The sequence below is a fragment of the Cydia amplana genome, chromosome Z (assembly GCF_948474715.1).
Source record: "Cydia amplana chromosome Z, ilCydAmpl1.1, whole genome shotgun sequence".
Classification (NCBI taxonomy): Eukaryota; Metazoa; Arthropoda; class Insecta; order Lepidoptera; family Tortricidae; genus Cydia; species Cydia amplana.
This window is the reverse complement of record NC_086096.1, coordinates 31,335,642-31,353,869: the sequence shown is the minus strand read 5'-3', so window position 1 is coordinate 31,353,869 and position 18,228 is coordinate 31,335,642. Positions and strand designations below refer to the sequence as shown.

At 37.4% G+C, this 18,228-nt stretch overlaps 1 protein-coding gene across 1 annotated transcript; it reads left to right on the top strand.

Annotated features, from left to right (window-relative positions):
• The first annotated feature begins 648 nt into the window (after positions 1-648).
• On the top strand, positions 649-17,447 carry LOC134661909 (1-acyl-sn-glycerol-3-phosphate acyltransferase alpha-like). The gene is made up of 5 exons (XM_063518154.1): positions 649-1,023; positions 11,268-11,401; positions 11,957-12,138; positions 16,320-16,488; positions 17,008-17,447. The coding sequence occupies exons 1-5, from the start codon at positions 833-835 to the stop codon at positions 17,178-17,180; spliced, it is 849 nt and encodes a 282-aa protein (XP_063374224.1). The 5' UTR covers positions 649-832; the 3' UTR covers positions 17,181-17,447.
• The last annotated feature ends 781 nt before the right edge of the window (positions 17,448-18,228 follow it).

The window sequence follows — 18,228 nt, the reverse complement described above, 5'->3', positions numbered from 1 at the left end:
TAACTAGGGAGTTAAGTACATGTTTAGTGCTGTGCGTGTTTACTGAGTACGTCTACCTACGTAGCAATTTATCGAAATCTTTCCAGTCATCTTTGTAGTCGTAACATACTAGGTAGGTGTAGGTATCTATACTGTTTTTTTTTAATTTAGATAATTTTCATTACGTTCCTACTAGGTATAATGCAAGAAAGCAAACATGGTAAATGAAATTGTTTTAATCTCGTAACAGAAGTACTTACCTATATTAGCGCACGTCCAGGGGACTAAAACATATCTACTAAAAAATTACGAGTATAGCGCACGTCCAGGGTACTAAAACATATCTACTAAAGTACGAGTATCTACCTATACAAAATCGTATGAATATACAAGGCATTGATCGAAGGTAGGAGTAGTCGAGGAGTCGTAGACCGTCTCGGTTTCAGTATGGATCAACTTGAACCCCATGTAACATACGGTCGGCATAAATTGCCAGTGAATACATGAGTCGGCCTCAGCCATGTCACATGGAATCAAGAAGCTCCACAATCAGACATAGGTAATAAGCAAGGTGAATAATTATTATAACCTTGAACTGACTTGTTATTGACATTTTCTATTTACTAAAAGCTTACGTCTAGCTTTCATTCGAATCGATATGTAGGTATATTTTAATAGATAAAGACTGGCATATTAGCAAGGTTGACTGTGGTTCCGCCTTTGACAACTACATATCTTGGTCGATTATGTTATTTAGTAGTAGTGTTGAAATATAAATAAATACAGATAATATTATCCTCATTACTAAACAGCGCGGTAAGCAAATAGTGCGTGTGTTGAGTGGTCTGGCACAATGTGGGACAAAATTGTGTTGTTTGTTACAATATGTTTAGTAACTTTTTTTGTAAGAAAAATAATATCAGCAAAACCGAATAAAATTCAGTTTTATTCCTATTTTGCTTTTTTCTACGTTATAAGTTCACTACTGGCATGTGTAATTTGGCCGTACTTCTTGTTGAGCCCGCTAAATGTGAGAAATGCAAAGTGAGTAAACAAACATACATATAACGCTGCATCGTGCACTTATCTGTAGGTATATAATAACTGCGTTTTTCTGTTTTGATACAAAGCAACGTGGCCAACGTGGGGTGGCCTCGTACACCATTCGTTTGTTCCCAGGATACATTGTTTTCTTAACACTTTAGCCTGTTTCAGTCACCTTTTAGGCATAATATATAGGTATATTACTGACATGGTTTTGTAATGATGGATTATGCGATCGATAACACAAACACAATTCTTCCTATTCGCGATTCCCATACATATGAGCCATAGGAGGGGCAGTCTCGTATAGAAATATGAACGCTTCAGCAGGTTGGATAGTCGCCTAGTTGGGATATGACCACTGTACGAAGCCTCCGGGTATATATATGAATCCTCCATAGCTTCCCCTAAGTCATCATCATCTTCCTTGCGTTATCCCAGCATTTCGCCGCGGCTCATGGGAGCCTGGGGTCTGCTTGGCAATTAATCCCAAGAATTAGCATAGGCACTAGTTTTTACGAAAGCGACTGCCATCTGACCTTTCAACACAGAGGGTAAACTAGGCCGTATTTGGATTAGTCCGGTTTCCTCACGATGTTTTCCTTCACCGAAAAGCGACTGGTAAATATCAAATGACATTTCGTACATAAGATCCGAAAAACTCATTGGTACGAGCCGGGGTTCGAACCTCCGGATTGAAAGTCCCACGCTCTTACCGCTAGGCCACCATAGCTTCTATTTATTTGAATAAATACTTTACTGTTGTATGAATTAATTATCTGAGATGATTTTTTGGCCTACAACCCTAAGCTGTTAAACAAAAGGTATTGTTTCTTTTGTGTACCGTGGTGGCTATCTATTTTTAGGGTTCCGTAGCCAAATGGCAAAAAACGGAACCCTTATAGATTCGTCATGTCTGTCTGTCTGTCTGTCCGTCTGTCCGTCTGTCTGTCCGTCCGTATGTCACAGCCACTTTTCTCCGAAACTATAAGAACTATACTGTTGAAACTTGGTAAGTAGATGTATTCTGTGAACCGCATTAAGATTTTCACACAAAAATAGAAAAAAAACAGTAAATTTTTGGGGATCCCCATACTTCGAACTGAAACTCAAAAATTTTTTTTTCATCAAACCCATACGTGTGGGGTATCTATGGATAGGTCTTCAAAAATGATATTGAGGTTTCTAATATCATTTTTTTCTAAACTGAATAGTTTGCGCGAGAGACACTTCCAAAGTGGTAAAATGTGTGTCCCCCCCCCTGTAACTTCTAAAATAAGAGAATGATAAAACTAAAAAAAATATATGATGTACATTACCATGTAAACTTCCACCGAAAATTGGTTTCAACGAGATCTAGTAAGTAGTTTTTTTTTTATACGTCATAAATCGCCTAAATACGGAACCCTTCATGGGCGAGTCCGACTCGCACTTGGCCGCTTTTTTATTAGTAATTTCTTACTAATTTAAAAGATAAATATCTGGGTGACCGAGCTTCGCTCAGAAAACATATAATAACTCGGAAATGCGCGTTTTCCCAGAGATAACACCTAGCTAGATCGATTTTTCGCCCCCGAAAACCCCTATATACCAAATTTCATCGAAATCGTTAGAGCCGTTTCCGAGATTCCCGAAATATATATATATATAAATAAATAAATAAACAAGAATTGCTCGTTTATAGGTATTAGATAATGCCTTTTGTTTAACAGCTTAGGGTTTGGGGCCAAAAAATCATGTCATATAATTCATACTATACCTAATGCCCGTATTTTGAAGTAATAGTGGTCTTAAGAGCCAACAGGAGTGGTCATTTCTCCATACAAACGTACTCGACTGTTTCCTCCGTGGGTTTTGAAGCTAGAGCAATGATTTTTTCAACACAGATTAATATTGTCAATATCTGTGTCGGACCGTTTTGCTTTTTTTGATATTTTTGTTTTTTAAGGCGCTAGAGCCCTTCAAAAATGGCCAAAATGGCCTAATTGACTATGCCGCAATGAGAGGCGTGCTATTCAAAACTGACATCAATTAGTCAAAAAAGCAAAACGGTCCGATACAGATAATGTCATAATAATTTAGATTTCCAAATTTGGTTACGATTGGTTAAGTTTTGGAGGAGGAAACAGTCGAGTACGAAACCTCGATTTTTGATATTTTTACGCAGGATTTTTCGCCTTGTCCTTATCGCACTAGTTTTAGGAGCTGCTTCCGTTAGCGAGACGGGTATATTTACCTAAAATATTTAAATCTTAGCTCCTGTTGGCTCTTAAGACAACTTTATACCACTTAGGTTATCAAATAACAGTTAAAAAATTTACGCTACGCTAAATATATAAAAAAAAACGCTTTATTTGCCTGACAACGCTACGCTTGATAGTTGACACTAATAAAATAAATGGGTATGAATTTTGAAAGTAAGCAAGTAGTCAAGGCCAAGAACCGCGTCATCTTAGGCGCAGTTACCTTACGATACCTCTTCTGTACTCTACCTTTCTTACTGCTTCTGATGCTACTTGCGAATGATCTACTTGTCTGGTAATGTCTGGTTGTCTGGTATGGTAAATTATAAAAATACGCTATTGGATTTGATTCACTACAGTTTATTTTTGTGGTTGCAATTGAATCCCAAATATCCGGGAGACCGAGCTTTGCTCGGAAAACATAAAAAACTCAAAAATGCGCGTTTTCACAAAGATAAAACCTAACTAGATCGATTTCATCAAATCAGAGCCGTTCCCGAGGTCCCCGAAATATATGTACATATAAATAAATAAAATAAATATACAAGAATTGCTCGTTTAAAGTTAAAAAATGATCTATATTTGTGAAGTTCTCAAAGTAAACTGTGACGATGGCGTGTGTGCGAGAACTTTATTTGTAATAGAAACGCTGAAGCATTTTATATTTGTTTTTAATAAGACTTAGTACAATAAATATATTGAGCGAGAATGACAAGTCTGTGGTATTCACGTTATTTATTTGACACGAATGTTTTTATCAAGAAGATTGCCACCATGGCAACGAAGGCCATAGAGGATTAGTCTTCTAAAGTATGTTTAAGTAGGTTGAACATACTTCACACCCTCGGAAGTTTTAAGAATTTTGGGTTAAATTCTTAAGTCCCATTCTGGAACTCAAATCCTGTAGTCTGGGCCAGAATAGCGGTTTGGTGAATAGGTCAGCGAGCTGGACTTCGCCAGGAACTTGTTTGACACTGAACTCTTCATTACTTACACATTCTCTAACAAAGAAGTGTTTTAGTTTAATATGTTTGGTGTGCTTGTGAAATTCGTATTTAGGGTTGTGCGCTAAGTAGACTGCTGACTTGTTGTCTAAATTTGGGACTGGCTTTTCCGTTTTTGTTAAATCGTTAAACAAACGATTTAGCCACAGCACTTCTTGAGCCGCTTCGGAAGCCGCTACGATTTCCGCCTCTGTTGTAGAAATGGAGGCTGTCGTCTGTTTCTGGCTTCGCCAGCTGACAGCGGCGCCAGAGAATAGGCATACCATACCGGAAGTCGAACGTCCAGTAGACTGTTCTCCTCCATGATCTGCGTCGCTGTAGCAGACCAAGTGCGGCGTTGACTTTTTCGTAAATATTAGGCCCTTTTCTTGGGTCCCTTTCAGATATCTTAAGATGCGCTTAACTAGCATCACATCTTCCTTTGTAGGTGCTTCTAGATGTCTCGAGGCGACTCCAACAGCGTAGGAAATATCAGGCCTCGTACCTACGGACAGATATGCCAAAGCGCCTACGGCTTGCCTATAAGGGAAGTTTGACTTCATGTTTTCATCCGCTCCCGCATCATTATCTTTGATCATGGGTGACGGTGCTGGTTTGCAATTAGACATTCCATATTTTTCTAGGATTTTCTTGATATATGACTTTTGGCATAGAGATATGGAGTCTTTTTGCACGTTTATTTCCATTCCGAGGAAGTAAGAGGCAGGTTTGGTCGTTATTTTGAATCTAGCTTTTAGTTCCTTCAAAAACTCGTCACCTGCTGTGGTTGAGTTGTGCGCTACCAATCCATCCACGTCCACGTAAAGAGCTATAGCAACCTTGGATTGACCTTTGGTTCGCACGAATAGGCATGGATCCGCTTCACTCTGCTTGAATCCAGTTTTCAGTAAAAACTCTGCTATGCAGGTATTCCAGCAGCGTGGCGCTTGCTTCAAACCATAAAGGCTGCGTTTTAATTTACAGACTCTTTTTGTTCCATCACGATAACCTTTGGGCTGTTTCATATATAGTTCTTCCTTAACTTCGCCGTTTAGGAAGCGGTCGTCACGTCGAACTGTGTCAGTTTCAGGTTTTCACGAGTAGCGACAGCAAGCAGTGAACGTACAGTGCTCAGACGAACCACTGGGCTGAACGTTCTGTCGTAGTCCACTCCAGGTATCTGGGAATAGCCTTTGATGACCATTCTGGCCTTGTACCTTTCGACGGAACCATCGGGGTTCATTTTTAGGGTTCCGTAGCCAAATGGCAAAAAACGGAACCCTTATAGATTCGTCATGTCTGTCTGTCTGTCTGTCCGTCTGTCCGTCTGTCCGTCTGTCCGTCTGTCCGTCTGTCTGTCCGTCCGTATGTCACAGCCACTTTTCTCCGAAACTATAAGAACTATACTGTTGAAACTTGGTAAGTAGATGTATTCTGTGAACCGCATTAAGATTTTCACACAAAAATAGAAAAAAAAACAATAAATTTTTGGGGTTCCCCATACTTCGAACTGAAACTCAAAAATTTTTTTTTCATCAAACCCATACGTGTGGGGTATCTATGGATAGGTCTTCAAAAATGATATTGAGGTTTCTAATATCATTTTTTTCTAAACTGAATAGTTTGCGCGAGAGACACTTCCAAAGTGGTAAAATGTGTGTGTCCCCCCCTGTAACTTCTAAAATAAGAGAATGATAAAACTAAAAAAAATATATGATGTACATTACCATGTAAACTTCCACCGAAAATTGGTTTGAACAAGATCTAGTAAGTAGTTTTTTTTTTATAGGTACGTCTTAAATCGCCTAAATACGGAACCCTTCATGGGCGAGTCCGACTCGCACTTGGCCGCTTTTATTATCTTAAATACCCATTTGCATGGCAGGGCTTTTCGTCCTTTGGGTAGGTCGACCAGATCCCATGTTTGATTGTCCTCCAATGAGCGAATTTCACTTTTCATTGCTTCTTGCCATTTTCGCTGTCTGGGGATTCCATAGCCTCTTTGAAAGTTTCAGGTTCCTTCGGTTTATAAAGATTGTCGACTTCTTCGGCTGCAGCCAAAATAAAATCGTCGTACCTTTTTGGAGCTGCGATAGGAGACCTGTCTCTCAAAGTTCGAGGTGGAGTTGAAGTTGAAGCATGTGCATCAATTGTTTCATTTAGATCTTCTACATCAGAAGGTTCGTCATCATCGACAAAGTTGTGAGAACCGGAAAGAGATTCATACTCGCTTTCATAGTTTTGTGGTTCTGATTGTTGAACTTCTTCAGTGCTGTTGACCGAGTTTTGTTGCAACGTATCGTCGAGATCTTCGTCTTCGTCTTCCGTGTCGCTAATATTGTCGTTTAGTGGTGTGACGTCTCCATCTTCATTGTCGTCAAGCTGTATTGTTACTTGTTTACGTGGTAATATTGACGGTTTTGAAGGTTCTGGAGATTCGAAGGAACTTTCATTGTTGAAAATATCGGTGATGTCGTTTTTGTTTGTGTTGTCGTAAAACATGGATTTCATCACACGGATGTCCTTCGATATCACCACTTTGTTTTTGGATGGTAGAAGAATCTTGAATGCTTTTGATGTTTCAGAGTAGCCAACGAACATGCCAGGAATTGCTTTTGGTGCGAATTTGTGACCGTTAGTGCCTTTGATGAGAACAAAAGTTTTCGAGCCAAATATATACAGGTGGTGAATGATAGGTTTTCTACCAACCCATAGTTCGAATGGTGTTTTGTTTTCTATAGTACTGTTTAAGCTTCTGTTGGACAAATAGTTCGCTGTCATGATTGTTTCACCCCAGAATTTTAGTGGCGCGTTTGCGTCAATCATCAGTGCTCTTGCTTTTTCAATCAGGGTACGATTTTTTCTTTCTGCTAATCCATTTTGGTGTGCTGTGTGCGGGGCACTAAGTCTCCTCTGTATCCCGCAGCATTTCAGATAAGCGTCAAAGTCCCTGTTGATGTATTCGGTGCCATTATCGGATTGTAGTGCCTTGAGTTTGTTCTCCGTGTGCGTTTCTACTAACTCTTTGAACTCTTTAAATTTTTCTAAGACTTCGCTCTTGCATTTCAGCAGGTAAACTCTACTGTATCGGGAATAATCGTCGATGAATGTGACGAAGTACTTGTTTCCGCTTATTGTGGGCATTCGGATGGGTCCACAAACGTCAGAGTGAACAATTTGTAAGCGTTCAGTCGTTCTTTGAGTTGATTTCTCGCGAGGAGCTGGTACTCGATGCATTTTTGCTTGAATGCACGCTTCACATTCCGGTAATATTTCTTTAGGATTAAAATGCAAGCCAATTATGTTTTGATTTTGAAGTGCTAATTTCATATCTTTGGTGTTCATGTGTCCCAATTTCTTATGCCAATCTTCGATGCTAGATGATTCAATTTTTGTGGTAATTGGAGGTGTTTCATCATCATCATCAGTGGCCAGATTGTAGCACTCATGCTTGCTTGGTTTAATATAATAGAGACCGTTTTCTTTGTAGGCAGTGAGAATAATTTTATCTTTTTGGTTGTTTACTATCGCCTTATTTTTTGTGAATAGAACTGTACATCCAGCATCCGTTATCTTGCTGACAGACATTAGGTTGGTGCATAGGCTAGGTACGTACAGTGTGTCTTTCAGGTGTGTGAGTGCATCACCGCTGCCATTTTTTGTAGTAAAAGAGACTGTACCTTTCCCTTCAATCTCCGCAGTGAAATCTTCAGTTGCGAAGTTGAGTTGTCTGGATGTTTTCTCAATGATCTTAAACAAGTCTCGTTGGTAAGTCATGTGAGAGGTACGGCCGCTGTCCACAATCCAAGTGCTATCTTCAGGCTTCTTAATTTTTAACCGACTTCCAAATCTCAAAGAAGGAGGTTATCAATTCGGTTGTATGTTTTTTTTTTATTTTTTTTATTTTTATTTTTTTTTATGTTTGTTACTCCATATCTCCGTCATTACTGGACCGATTTTGAAAATTCTTTTTTTGATTGTATGTATATGCATACAGATTGGTCCCGTTTTGGTCAAAATCCAGTTCTGATGATGGGATCCATGAGGAATCGAGGGAACTCCTCAAATCTTAAAGGCATACATATAGTGATTTTTGTGTTTTTATCAACAAATCAAGCATATACATTCAGAAACGTGACATTTGATGAAGTGGAACTGCTGATGATGATCAGAACAGAACTCTTCAACGACGCATAGTTCACGTTTGGCGATTTGTCCTCTTCGTTATGTTTGTTAAGCAAGTTTAGTTTTTAAGCCACATTTCTGTCAAGCTCGAGTTCTGATGATGAGATCCATAAGGAATCGAGGGAACTCCTCAAATCTTAAAGGCATACATATAGTGATTGTTGTGTTTTAATCAACAAATTAAGCATATACATTTAAAAAGTAACATTTGAGGAAGTGTAACTGCTGATGATGACCAGAACGAAACTCTTTAACGACGCATAGCTCGCGTTTGGCGATTTTTCCTTTTCGTTATGTTTGTTAAGCAAGTTAGGTTTTTAAGCCATATTTATGTCAAGCTCAAGTTCTGAACATGGGATCCATGAGAAATCGAGGGAACTCCTCAAATCTTAAAGGCACACGTATAGAATTTTCTGTATTTTAATCATAAAATAAAGCATTAACATTAAAAACTGTCGCATTTGATGAACTGGAACTGCTGATGATGATCAGAACAGAACTCTTCAACGACGCATAGTACATGTTTGGTGATTTCGAATTTCGACTTTGACTTGGACTGGGACCCGGACTCGGATCCAGATCCGGCCTCGTACCCGGATCCGGTTCGGACCCGGACCCGGACCTGGACTCGGACTCGGACCTGGACTAGACCCGGACTCGGACCCGGACTCGGACACAGACCTTGACCCGGAAAACCACTATGATACCTAAACTAAACAAACTACTATGATTACCTACCATAAAATGTAGGTATAAAGTATGATGAGGCCAAACCCCTCCCGCTCAAACCCCCGTACACCGCACCGCATGCGCCGTTAAGTGGGTTAGGTTAGGTTTGAACTGCTATCCTCACAGAACCGAACAAAAGTGGGTTAGGTTAGGTTAGAACTGCGAGCCTTACAGAAACGAAATGCTACTAGAAAAGTGGGTGGTTTTACCTCCTTTTCTACATAGCGCACCATCTACAATAATCTTTCACCGGGCCGCATAGAAGTCGGTTTTTTTTTCTTAAAAATTATTGTTAGAAGACACTGCTGCGTAGCGATGTGGTTTCGATGAGATGTAGAATTTTGTTTTTGTTGTTGCGGTTTCTCATTATTTTTCTTCCAGCAGCTTGTACATATTTTGTGTGTTTTGCGTTTGAAGATGTTACCTCTTCGTTTGCAGATTCGACAGGACGCATATAATGCTTCTTCTTGATATGAGGATCCAGGTTCGTCGTCATTGGTCATATTATGGTTATGACGGGCTTCAAACTCTTCTAGTATTTTTGTTTTAAGCTCATCTGGCTTAGGAAGAGTGTCACGCATTTCAATAGCGACTCTGAAGTTCTCATATTTGGGGGAGAGGCTGTATAAAATCATGATGGTTAACAAGTCTTCGTTTATAGTGACGTCCATTCTTAATCAGCCAGCTTGTCAACTGTGTCCATAAATTTGTTCAAGTGTGCTCGTACATCTTGGTTGTCTAATTTAGTTAGGATCAGCTGTTTAAGTAGGGTCGCTTTACGCGCAGGTCCCTTACTGGCATAAGTGTTCTTTAATTTGTCCCATAATTCTTTTGCAGTGTCGCAGTTTTTAATTTGTTTAAGCTCGGAAGGAGCGATAATCAGGACGAGCTCACATTTCGCTAATCGATCATTTTCTTTTACATCGGCAGTTGCATCAGCAGCCAGGCTGTCTCAACATATTTAAATAATTTATGTCGTACTAGGACGGCTTCAGCTTGAATTACCCAAGTGTCGTAATTATCCTTCGTGAGTGGATCGATTTTTATGTTCGACATTTCGACTTGGTATTCGTACTTACAGTTTACGCTCTGCTACCATGTGAAGTTCTCAAAGTTAACTGTGACGATGGCGTGTGTGCGAGAACTTTATTTGTAATAGAAACGCTGAAGCATTTTATATTTGTTTTTAATAAGACTTAGTACAATAAATATATTGAGTGTATTCACGTTATTTATTTGACACGAATGTTTTTATCAAGAAGATTGCCACCATGGCAACGAAGGCCATAGAGGATTAGTCTTCTAAAGTATGTTTAAGTAGGTTGAACATACTTCACAATATTTATACGAGATACCACCATGCAGCTAATTTAAAATAACAATCTTCGTTATAACAATAATTTAGTGATAACTGATGATAAGTGATAATATTATATGTTTTAATTTAATTGCTATTCAATCGATAAACGTTTGAAATTATTTGCTGCCGACCCCGAACTCTCACGAGCCGTGGCACATAAGTACCGGGATGGGATTTTAAGTATAATATGTATATCTATCACTATCACACACGTTAAACGAAAAATAGTAAACTATTCGACATAGAATACTGATGGATACTATCATTTTAAGTATTGTACCCCTAGTGTATACGTTTTTGTTCTTGGTATCTGAACTAGACAGCCTACACGTTTTTTTTAAATACTTAGCGCTTGATTATCTAGTTTCCGAATAATTTACAAGGCAGTACAGATGTAGTATGCATAATTGTTTTCCATCATACTTTTAGTACTTTTTGTACCAACAGACTGACTGAAATAGCAAGACACGTTCTCGTACGTTTCCGTGAAAATACGATGGAAAATCGCCATCCAGTTGAGCTGTTAAAAATATGTCAACAATAATTTGCACCACTCATTGTATTCCTTTGTATATTGTATAGGAAAATGCTGGTGATAAACCAATATCTACGCTTTTATAAACAGCGCCAGCAACTATAAAAAAAACATTTTAATGACTAATTATAATATTGTGTTTAGGCTCTACATTTGCTGGCGCTATTCATATTATAGGTACAAGTACATTATTAATAATTACTTTTTAGGTTATCCGCCAATATACTAAAACATATAACGAAGGTATTAGACATAAAGTGGGAACTCCGGAACGGAGAGATCCTAACCGAAGACTGCGGAGCTGTGATAGTTTCTAATCATCAGTCTGCTTTTGACATCCTTGGTAAGAATATACTACTAATATATAGCTGGTCAAGCAGATCTTGTCAGTAAAAAAAGGCGCGAAATTCAAGTTTTCTATGGGACGATATCCCTTTGCGCCTAAATATTTCAAATTTGCCGCCTTTTTCTACTGACAAGATCTGCTTGACCATCTATATATTGAAACTCTTAAATAATAATATTTTTTCAATTTTAAGTCAACTAAGCACAGTGTTCCAGGATCGCTTGGGGCCGAATATTTTCGCTTTGCAGATCGACGTGGTTTGGTCAATTCTTTACAGATTTAGAGAAAAAAAAAATATATTACACCAAGTTGGCATTTTCCGGTGGGTACTGAAATGGAAAAAAATACTAATTTTCGCGGCTTATGGATTTATTAAATTGGTCTCTTTTATCATTCGATATTGCATACGATTACGCTTCTTTTGAGCTTTTTAATTAGCGTAAATACTTCATACCTACAGCCAATGCAATTTGCCGGAAACCCTGGGCACAACTGACTGACGACTTTTATTATTATTTAAAGTATTTGTACTGTTTTTGTTAATTGTTACAGGCTTATTCAATGTGTGGGAGGTAGTAGGTAAAATGACAGCTATAGCCAAAAAAGAAATATTTTATGTCTGGCCGTTTGGATTAGCGGCATACCTTGCCGGGGTGGTCTTCATAGACCGCAGTAACGCCAAAAAGTCATATGAACAACTGAAGATCACGTCCGATGTTATGGTGAAACAGAAGGTAAACTGACTTTTTTTCTGACCGAAAATTAAGAGAGGTACTTTCTTACTTATAACAGCAGATTACTTTCCTGTATTATTTAGAATTAAACCTAACTAGTAATTATCAAGAGTCTGTCACTAACGTCTATTGCAATTTATTTATATTACCTCTATGCTGTGACTCTATGGAGTTATATCTTTGCAACTTTATTTTTGTCAGTTTTTGCACATATTTTATTTACAGTGAAACCTGGTTAAGTGGGACCTGGATAAGTGAGAAACCTCTACAGGGTGGTCCAAACCTTGACGTCCAAAATTTTTTTTACATTCCTCACGTCGTGGGCTATCAGAATATACCCCATGTATGTTAGCCAATTTTTCGTAGTTTTCGAGTTATGATTTTTTTAACTTTTAACTTTTGTTATGAAATTCCGGGGTTCCCATACAGGGTGGCTAAAAACTAACTGCATTCTCGTTGCCAGGGAGGTTTAGGGATTATACTGAGCAAATTTTACTATGGGACCAACCCCGAAATCGCGAAAATAAAAATTTGGCTTTCATACATTTTGGCTGTGGTCCATTTTCCGAAATTTAGAAACGTAACAAATATAAGAGCCTCGGTAAAGAGTACCATTTTGTACCATTTGGAGTTGAAACTCTAGGTCCATGGGGTCCCAGCGCGCATAAGTTGTTCGCAGAAATCGCGAAACGTCTGGTTGACGTAACTGGTGACCGAAGAGCTGGCGGCTACCTCGCACAACGTATCAGCATTGCGATACAGCGAGGAAATGTCGCCAGCATCCTTGGTACAATGCCTCAAGGGCCTATTTTAGATTTAAGCTAGTTTTTAATTTCTTTTAGTAATACACTGTATATATCTTGTTTGTAAATAAAAAATAAAATAAAAAATTTAAAAGTTTAAAAAATCATAACTCGAAAACTACGAAAAATCGGCTAACATACATGGGATATATTCTGATAGCCCACGACGTGAGGAATCTAAAAAAATTTTTAGGACGTTAAGGTTTGGACCACCCTGTATAGCTTGGACTCATGGTGCGGTCCCGACACTTTAGCACTGAATTACCTCTGTTAGTGAGATAAAACAAACCTCTATAACTGGGATTAGTTGTTGTGATTTTATACTCACATTTACCTCTATAATTGAGACTGAGACTATATTTATAAGATTACATTTTCCGAATTATTATTTGAATTTTATAGGTATTGACCTCTGTATCTGAGATAACGTCAATCTATGACATCTCTAACTTGGAATTTATTGATCAATTTCCGTATTGTTACTAACGCTTAGTCTATCCATAAATTCCGCATTTCCTTAATTGTGTCTAAACGACTTCAAGTTTCATTTAGTTACTTTATGTAGTAGCATTTAGTACACTATCGAAACGAAAGCTGAAATCTTGATAAGTAACACGAATAAACAAATTTTCATTTCATAAATTTCTAAGACGCAATGAAGTCCGTATCAAATTTAATTGAAAAAATCTATCCTTTGGAGAATCATTCAAATAAATTCAAAGAAATATTTAAACACACTTAAAAAATATTTAGGGACAAGGCTTATTTTACCTCATTTATTTTTAAAGATAATTCAAAATACCTTATTAACCACCTCTATAACTGAAATATCCTCTATTCTCACCTCTATTAATAGGACCCTCTGTAAATGAGTCCGAAATTTATTTGTACCTGGCTAACTGAGAGCCTGGGTAAGTGGAATACCTCTTTAAGTGAGACAAATCTGCTCGTCCCTTGAAATCTCACTTATCCAGGTTTCACTGTATATGTACAATAAATGAACGTACATGGATAATATCAATCACGATAAATCAGTGAATTGAAATTGGCAAATTTCAAGTAACTGGCTGGTTTCCTTCTATGTTTCTTTCCTACATCGCTGCAATATTTTACAAACCTGTGACGTCACAAACAGACGCCATAACGCCCATGACACTAAGAGCGCGGCCACTCTGGCGAACTTTCTGCGCGCTCGCCTCGCTTTCAACTCGCTCGCAAATCGCCAGTGTAGCCGCGTTACGTTCTAACGAGCGTTTTCGCGCGAGGTTTAAAGTAGCTAAAGTCTATTTTTTTATTCGGTAGACTGAAATGACAGTTAATAGTATGAAATGACATTTCATGTTCATACAATTAACTGTCATTTCAGTCTACGGAATAAAAAAATTGACTTTACCTATAAAAAATGCAATTAATTATGTCAAAACCTATGAGAATAGCTGAAATATTGTGTTTTTCGGAACCGATAAAAGTGTACCCACAATATTAAAAGGGATTTTAGAATTTGTCATCATGTCTATCTATTCCATACATAATAACATCGTTATCGCGGGAGCAAAAACAAGCCTGTCAAAGAACAAGTAACAGAACGTCTGTTTTGTAAAAACGGAATATTCTGCCTACACATTCTAAACCTCTAAGATGGCTTCATATCTGGTATGAAGTTTTCGTTGAAAAAGATCAATGATGATGATGATGATGATGATGATGATCAATACGAAAAGAAAACTCATATTTAACAATGTAAATGCTTACCTATTAGTCAACGTGTCAACTTGAACAATAATGTCACCAATCTATTAATTTTTTAATATCAGTATTTCCTTCATAAAGTAGGTATTTTATTCTCATACCTACTTATTCGTATTAGATGACAAAAATTTTAACTAAATTTCCAATGATCCTAGCAACAAAAAGTAGCATTTATTTTATAAGAAATCTCAAATAGATTATTTACGTAAAATATTTTTTTTTTGCTGTGGGCTACCGTTTACGAGTTATGTAAATATGTACTTATTTACGAAAAACTAAAAAAAAAACGACATTAGAACAAGTTATACGTAACTTTCCCACCTTAATATATTTTAAAATATTGATCCTAGCGAAAAGGTGTACTAAATCTTTTTTGTGGAAAATTTTATGTAGATTACTTATGTAATAGAACATTTTTTGCTACGGGCCACCGTTTAAGAGTTATTAACGAAAAACTATAAAAAAGTTACCTTTAAGACCCCCCGCTACCCGTTAGCTTCACCCCCACCTCCGGTACTTCTAGTATCTTGTTAATTGAATACACCATTACCTACACCCATGCTAAAACTGGCTTATACACGAATTATTTCCCCCGATTGTCAATGTTTGGTGTTCGTTTGGTATACTATTGCTCCCGCGATAACGATGTATGAAATATTTAAGTTAATAAACGTGCAGCTATTTTACTAATATTTAAGTGGTTAGACCTTTACCTCGGTCTGCTGGGAGAAAAATCTCCAGTACCTACAGCTGAGTCGGGCATGCTACCGGATATCGGGCCGGAGTATCCAATGAGGATTACCTCCACCTCTGACAAAAAAAACCGTCTAAGTTTACACGTGTACGATTTAAATACCGTAAAATGGGGTGAGTAGGGTCAAAACTGAAATTCAAACCTCGATAACATTTTATTTTTACATATGAAAACTGAACGGTGTATATGATAAGTGTTCCGGAAGTTTGTATTTTAGTTTTTATTTTATTTTGGGTAGTTCCATTTCATAACTTTGACGATAAAGAGGAAAACCCACCTCACCCCGTAGTGCCTCGTATTTGGGGTGAGAGGGGTTTTCATACAAAGGTGATTTTGGAAGATTGTTGGATTGATTTTTTTTATTATGCGTATTACTATAGCTCCATTTTAAATTGGAATACATTATTTTAGTAGCAGTAGCCTTAAAATCCCTTCTCACCCCCCTCTCAAACCTTCTCTCCCCATTCATAACCCACCTCTCCCCGCGAAACCTACTCACCCCGTTTTACGGTACGTAGCTACGTAGCTGCTTTATATATAAATACCAAATGTAGGCATATGAGTTAAATAGGGGCTGCCACTGTATTATCATTTTTATATATTCTTTTATCAGACTATCGCTGAACTATTTGGCCACTTTGACTGCTACAAAGTATTTGACGCTGACTGTACCGAGCCCTGTGTAAGGAAAAAATAGTAGCGGAAATAACATGTCACGTGGTTGTTTCCCCCTTCTTTTTTCCTGTATCTACATATTCGTACATGCTTTCTCCCGGATAGGAATTATTTTTGAAATTGGTTAGGGGTGGGTACTATGAACCTAAACTTATTATATAGGTATACCATTAAGTATTTAAAACACTTAAAAATTTTAGGTAAAAATATGGCTCTTCCCGGAAGGTACCAGAAACAAAGACTACACTAAAATGCTACCATTTAAGAAAGGTGCATTTGCAATGGCGATATCTGCACAAGTACCTATTATTCCTGTTGTGTTCTCTCCGTATTATTTCATAAATAGGAAGAAATATCTATTTCAAAAAGGTATAGTATTGACTTAATTTTGATTCACACATAATTTGTTAACAAAACAGGATACATTTATTAATTTGGCCAACCAATCGTCATTTACTTTCTGGTCTTAAAGTCTTCTCATTAATAAAATGTTCGCATTGTAAGTATAAATGCTAAAGCAAACCATTTTACAACTACTACTTACCTATAGATATCCGATTGATCAGATATCTGAAATACCTACTTAAGAAATATAATGACAATGAAATACTATAATGACATCGAGCTAATCTGATGAATAAGAATGGAGTTGGTTATAGAAATCCTGTTGTAAAACTCGCAACTTTATTGAGTTTAGGTTTGTAGAGGTCGAATGAACAGTTGGTGGTAAAAGCTTGTATCAAAGTGAATCTTTTATTAAGTGATAAACTGTAAGGCATTTCTGAGATATGTATTTACACAGTTGTAATATTTCTCGGATACTGACTCAAATCCATTATTTAAAATTTGTGATATTTTTTTTCAATATAACGGTTTTATCGCTTTTAGGTCACATAGTCATGCAATGTCTAAAGCCTGTTACAACAAAAGGCATGACTTTAGACGACCTGCCCAAATTAATGGAGGAAGTGCGGAGTTCCATGGAGGCCACTTATGACCAGCTCGCTATTGAGTTGTTGGGCAATTTGCCGAAGAATTACCAGCACACAACAGTGGGATAACAATAGCTTAATCAGATGTAATTCTACGTTCACTTCAGGTTTATAATATATGGTAGCACAAGAAATTATTGTAACTATTGACTGTCCAAATTGCAGGAATGGGTCTCAGAGGATAATTGAACGCTAATCTCCTTAACCCGCGTTCAGAATAGAAATGTATTGATGTTAGCAGCACATACTGATTTGTGTGAGCTATTTATTATTTAGATCATAAACTGACTTGTGTAATATTGCATGGTAAATTTGAAGGAGGTGGTGTATTACGGAGATTTATTTTATCTTATATAAAAATATAAATGTATCGAGTGAATGAAATATTGAACCCCCGGATTGTAACGAAATTAGTTTGTACTATAGATAGGCAGACCTATACGGTTAAACGGTAGTTTAACTGAGGCGGTTGGTAAGAAGTTATTGACGGTTGACGGCTTGGCTGCATCAAGCCGATTTGTAAGTATCATGTGACGTAAATAAAATTCTGTAATATATAAACTAGTTTGAGTCGTAAGATTCAGCTACCCTCCACTAGAATATCACTGCGCAACTTCTTGACCGACCGCCTGAGATAAGCATATAGGTCTACATATGTAGGTAACGGTTTTTTAAAAGCCTAACTCATAAAAAAATATACCAATTCTTTACTTAATGTAATAGATTTAAATACAATCGTTTTAATAAAAAGCGGATAATATTTCACATTGTCATAAACTTATATAACTAAGTACCTACCTTGTAAGCACCTCCCTAGGATAAGTACCTAGCTAATAATAATCAATACCGAAACTGACACGGATTTTTTCTACTCCCGTACTTTTATTTGTCATTTAGAGGGTCGTGCACACATCTTTAAAACCCTACCTTATAGTCGTCAAGACAAGTCTTTAGTCTATTCCCCAAAAAAGAATTTGTGCATACACGCAGTATCTTTTTGGCACTTTTTCGATACTTGATGTAATGACCACTTACAAAATATTGTACGAAATACATTGTTGCCGACCTTATTTTAAATGTCATCTCTGAGAAATAAGTGAACCATAGACATGTTTTT

Excerpts from the sequence above, each read along its gene's own strand:
- LOC134661909 (XM_063518154.1), top strand. The coding sequence starts at position 833 with ATGTGGGACAAAATTGTGTTGTTTGTTACAATATGTTTAGTAACTTTT. Across the intron at positions 1,024-11,267 it reads CTAAATGTGAGAAATGCAAA|GTTATCCGCCAATATACTAA; the intron begins GTGAGTAAACAA and ends ATTACTTTTTAG. Across the intron at positions 11,402-11,956 it reads GTCTGCTTTTGACATCCTTG|GCTTATTCAATGTGTGGGAG; the intron begins GTAAGAATATAC and ends TAATTGTTACAG.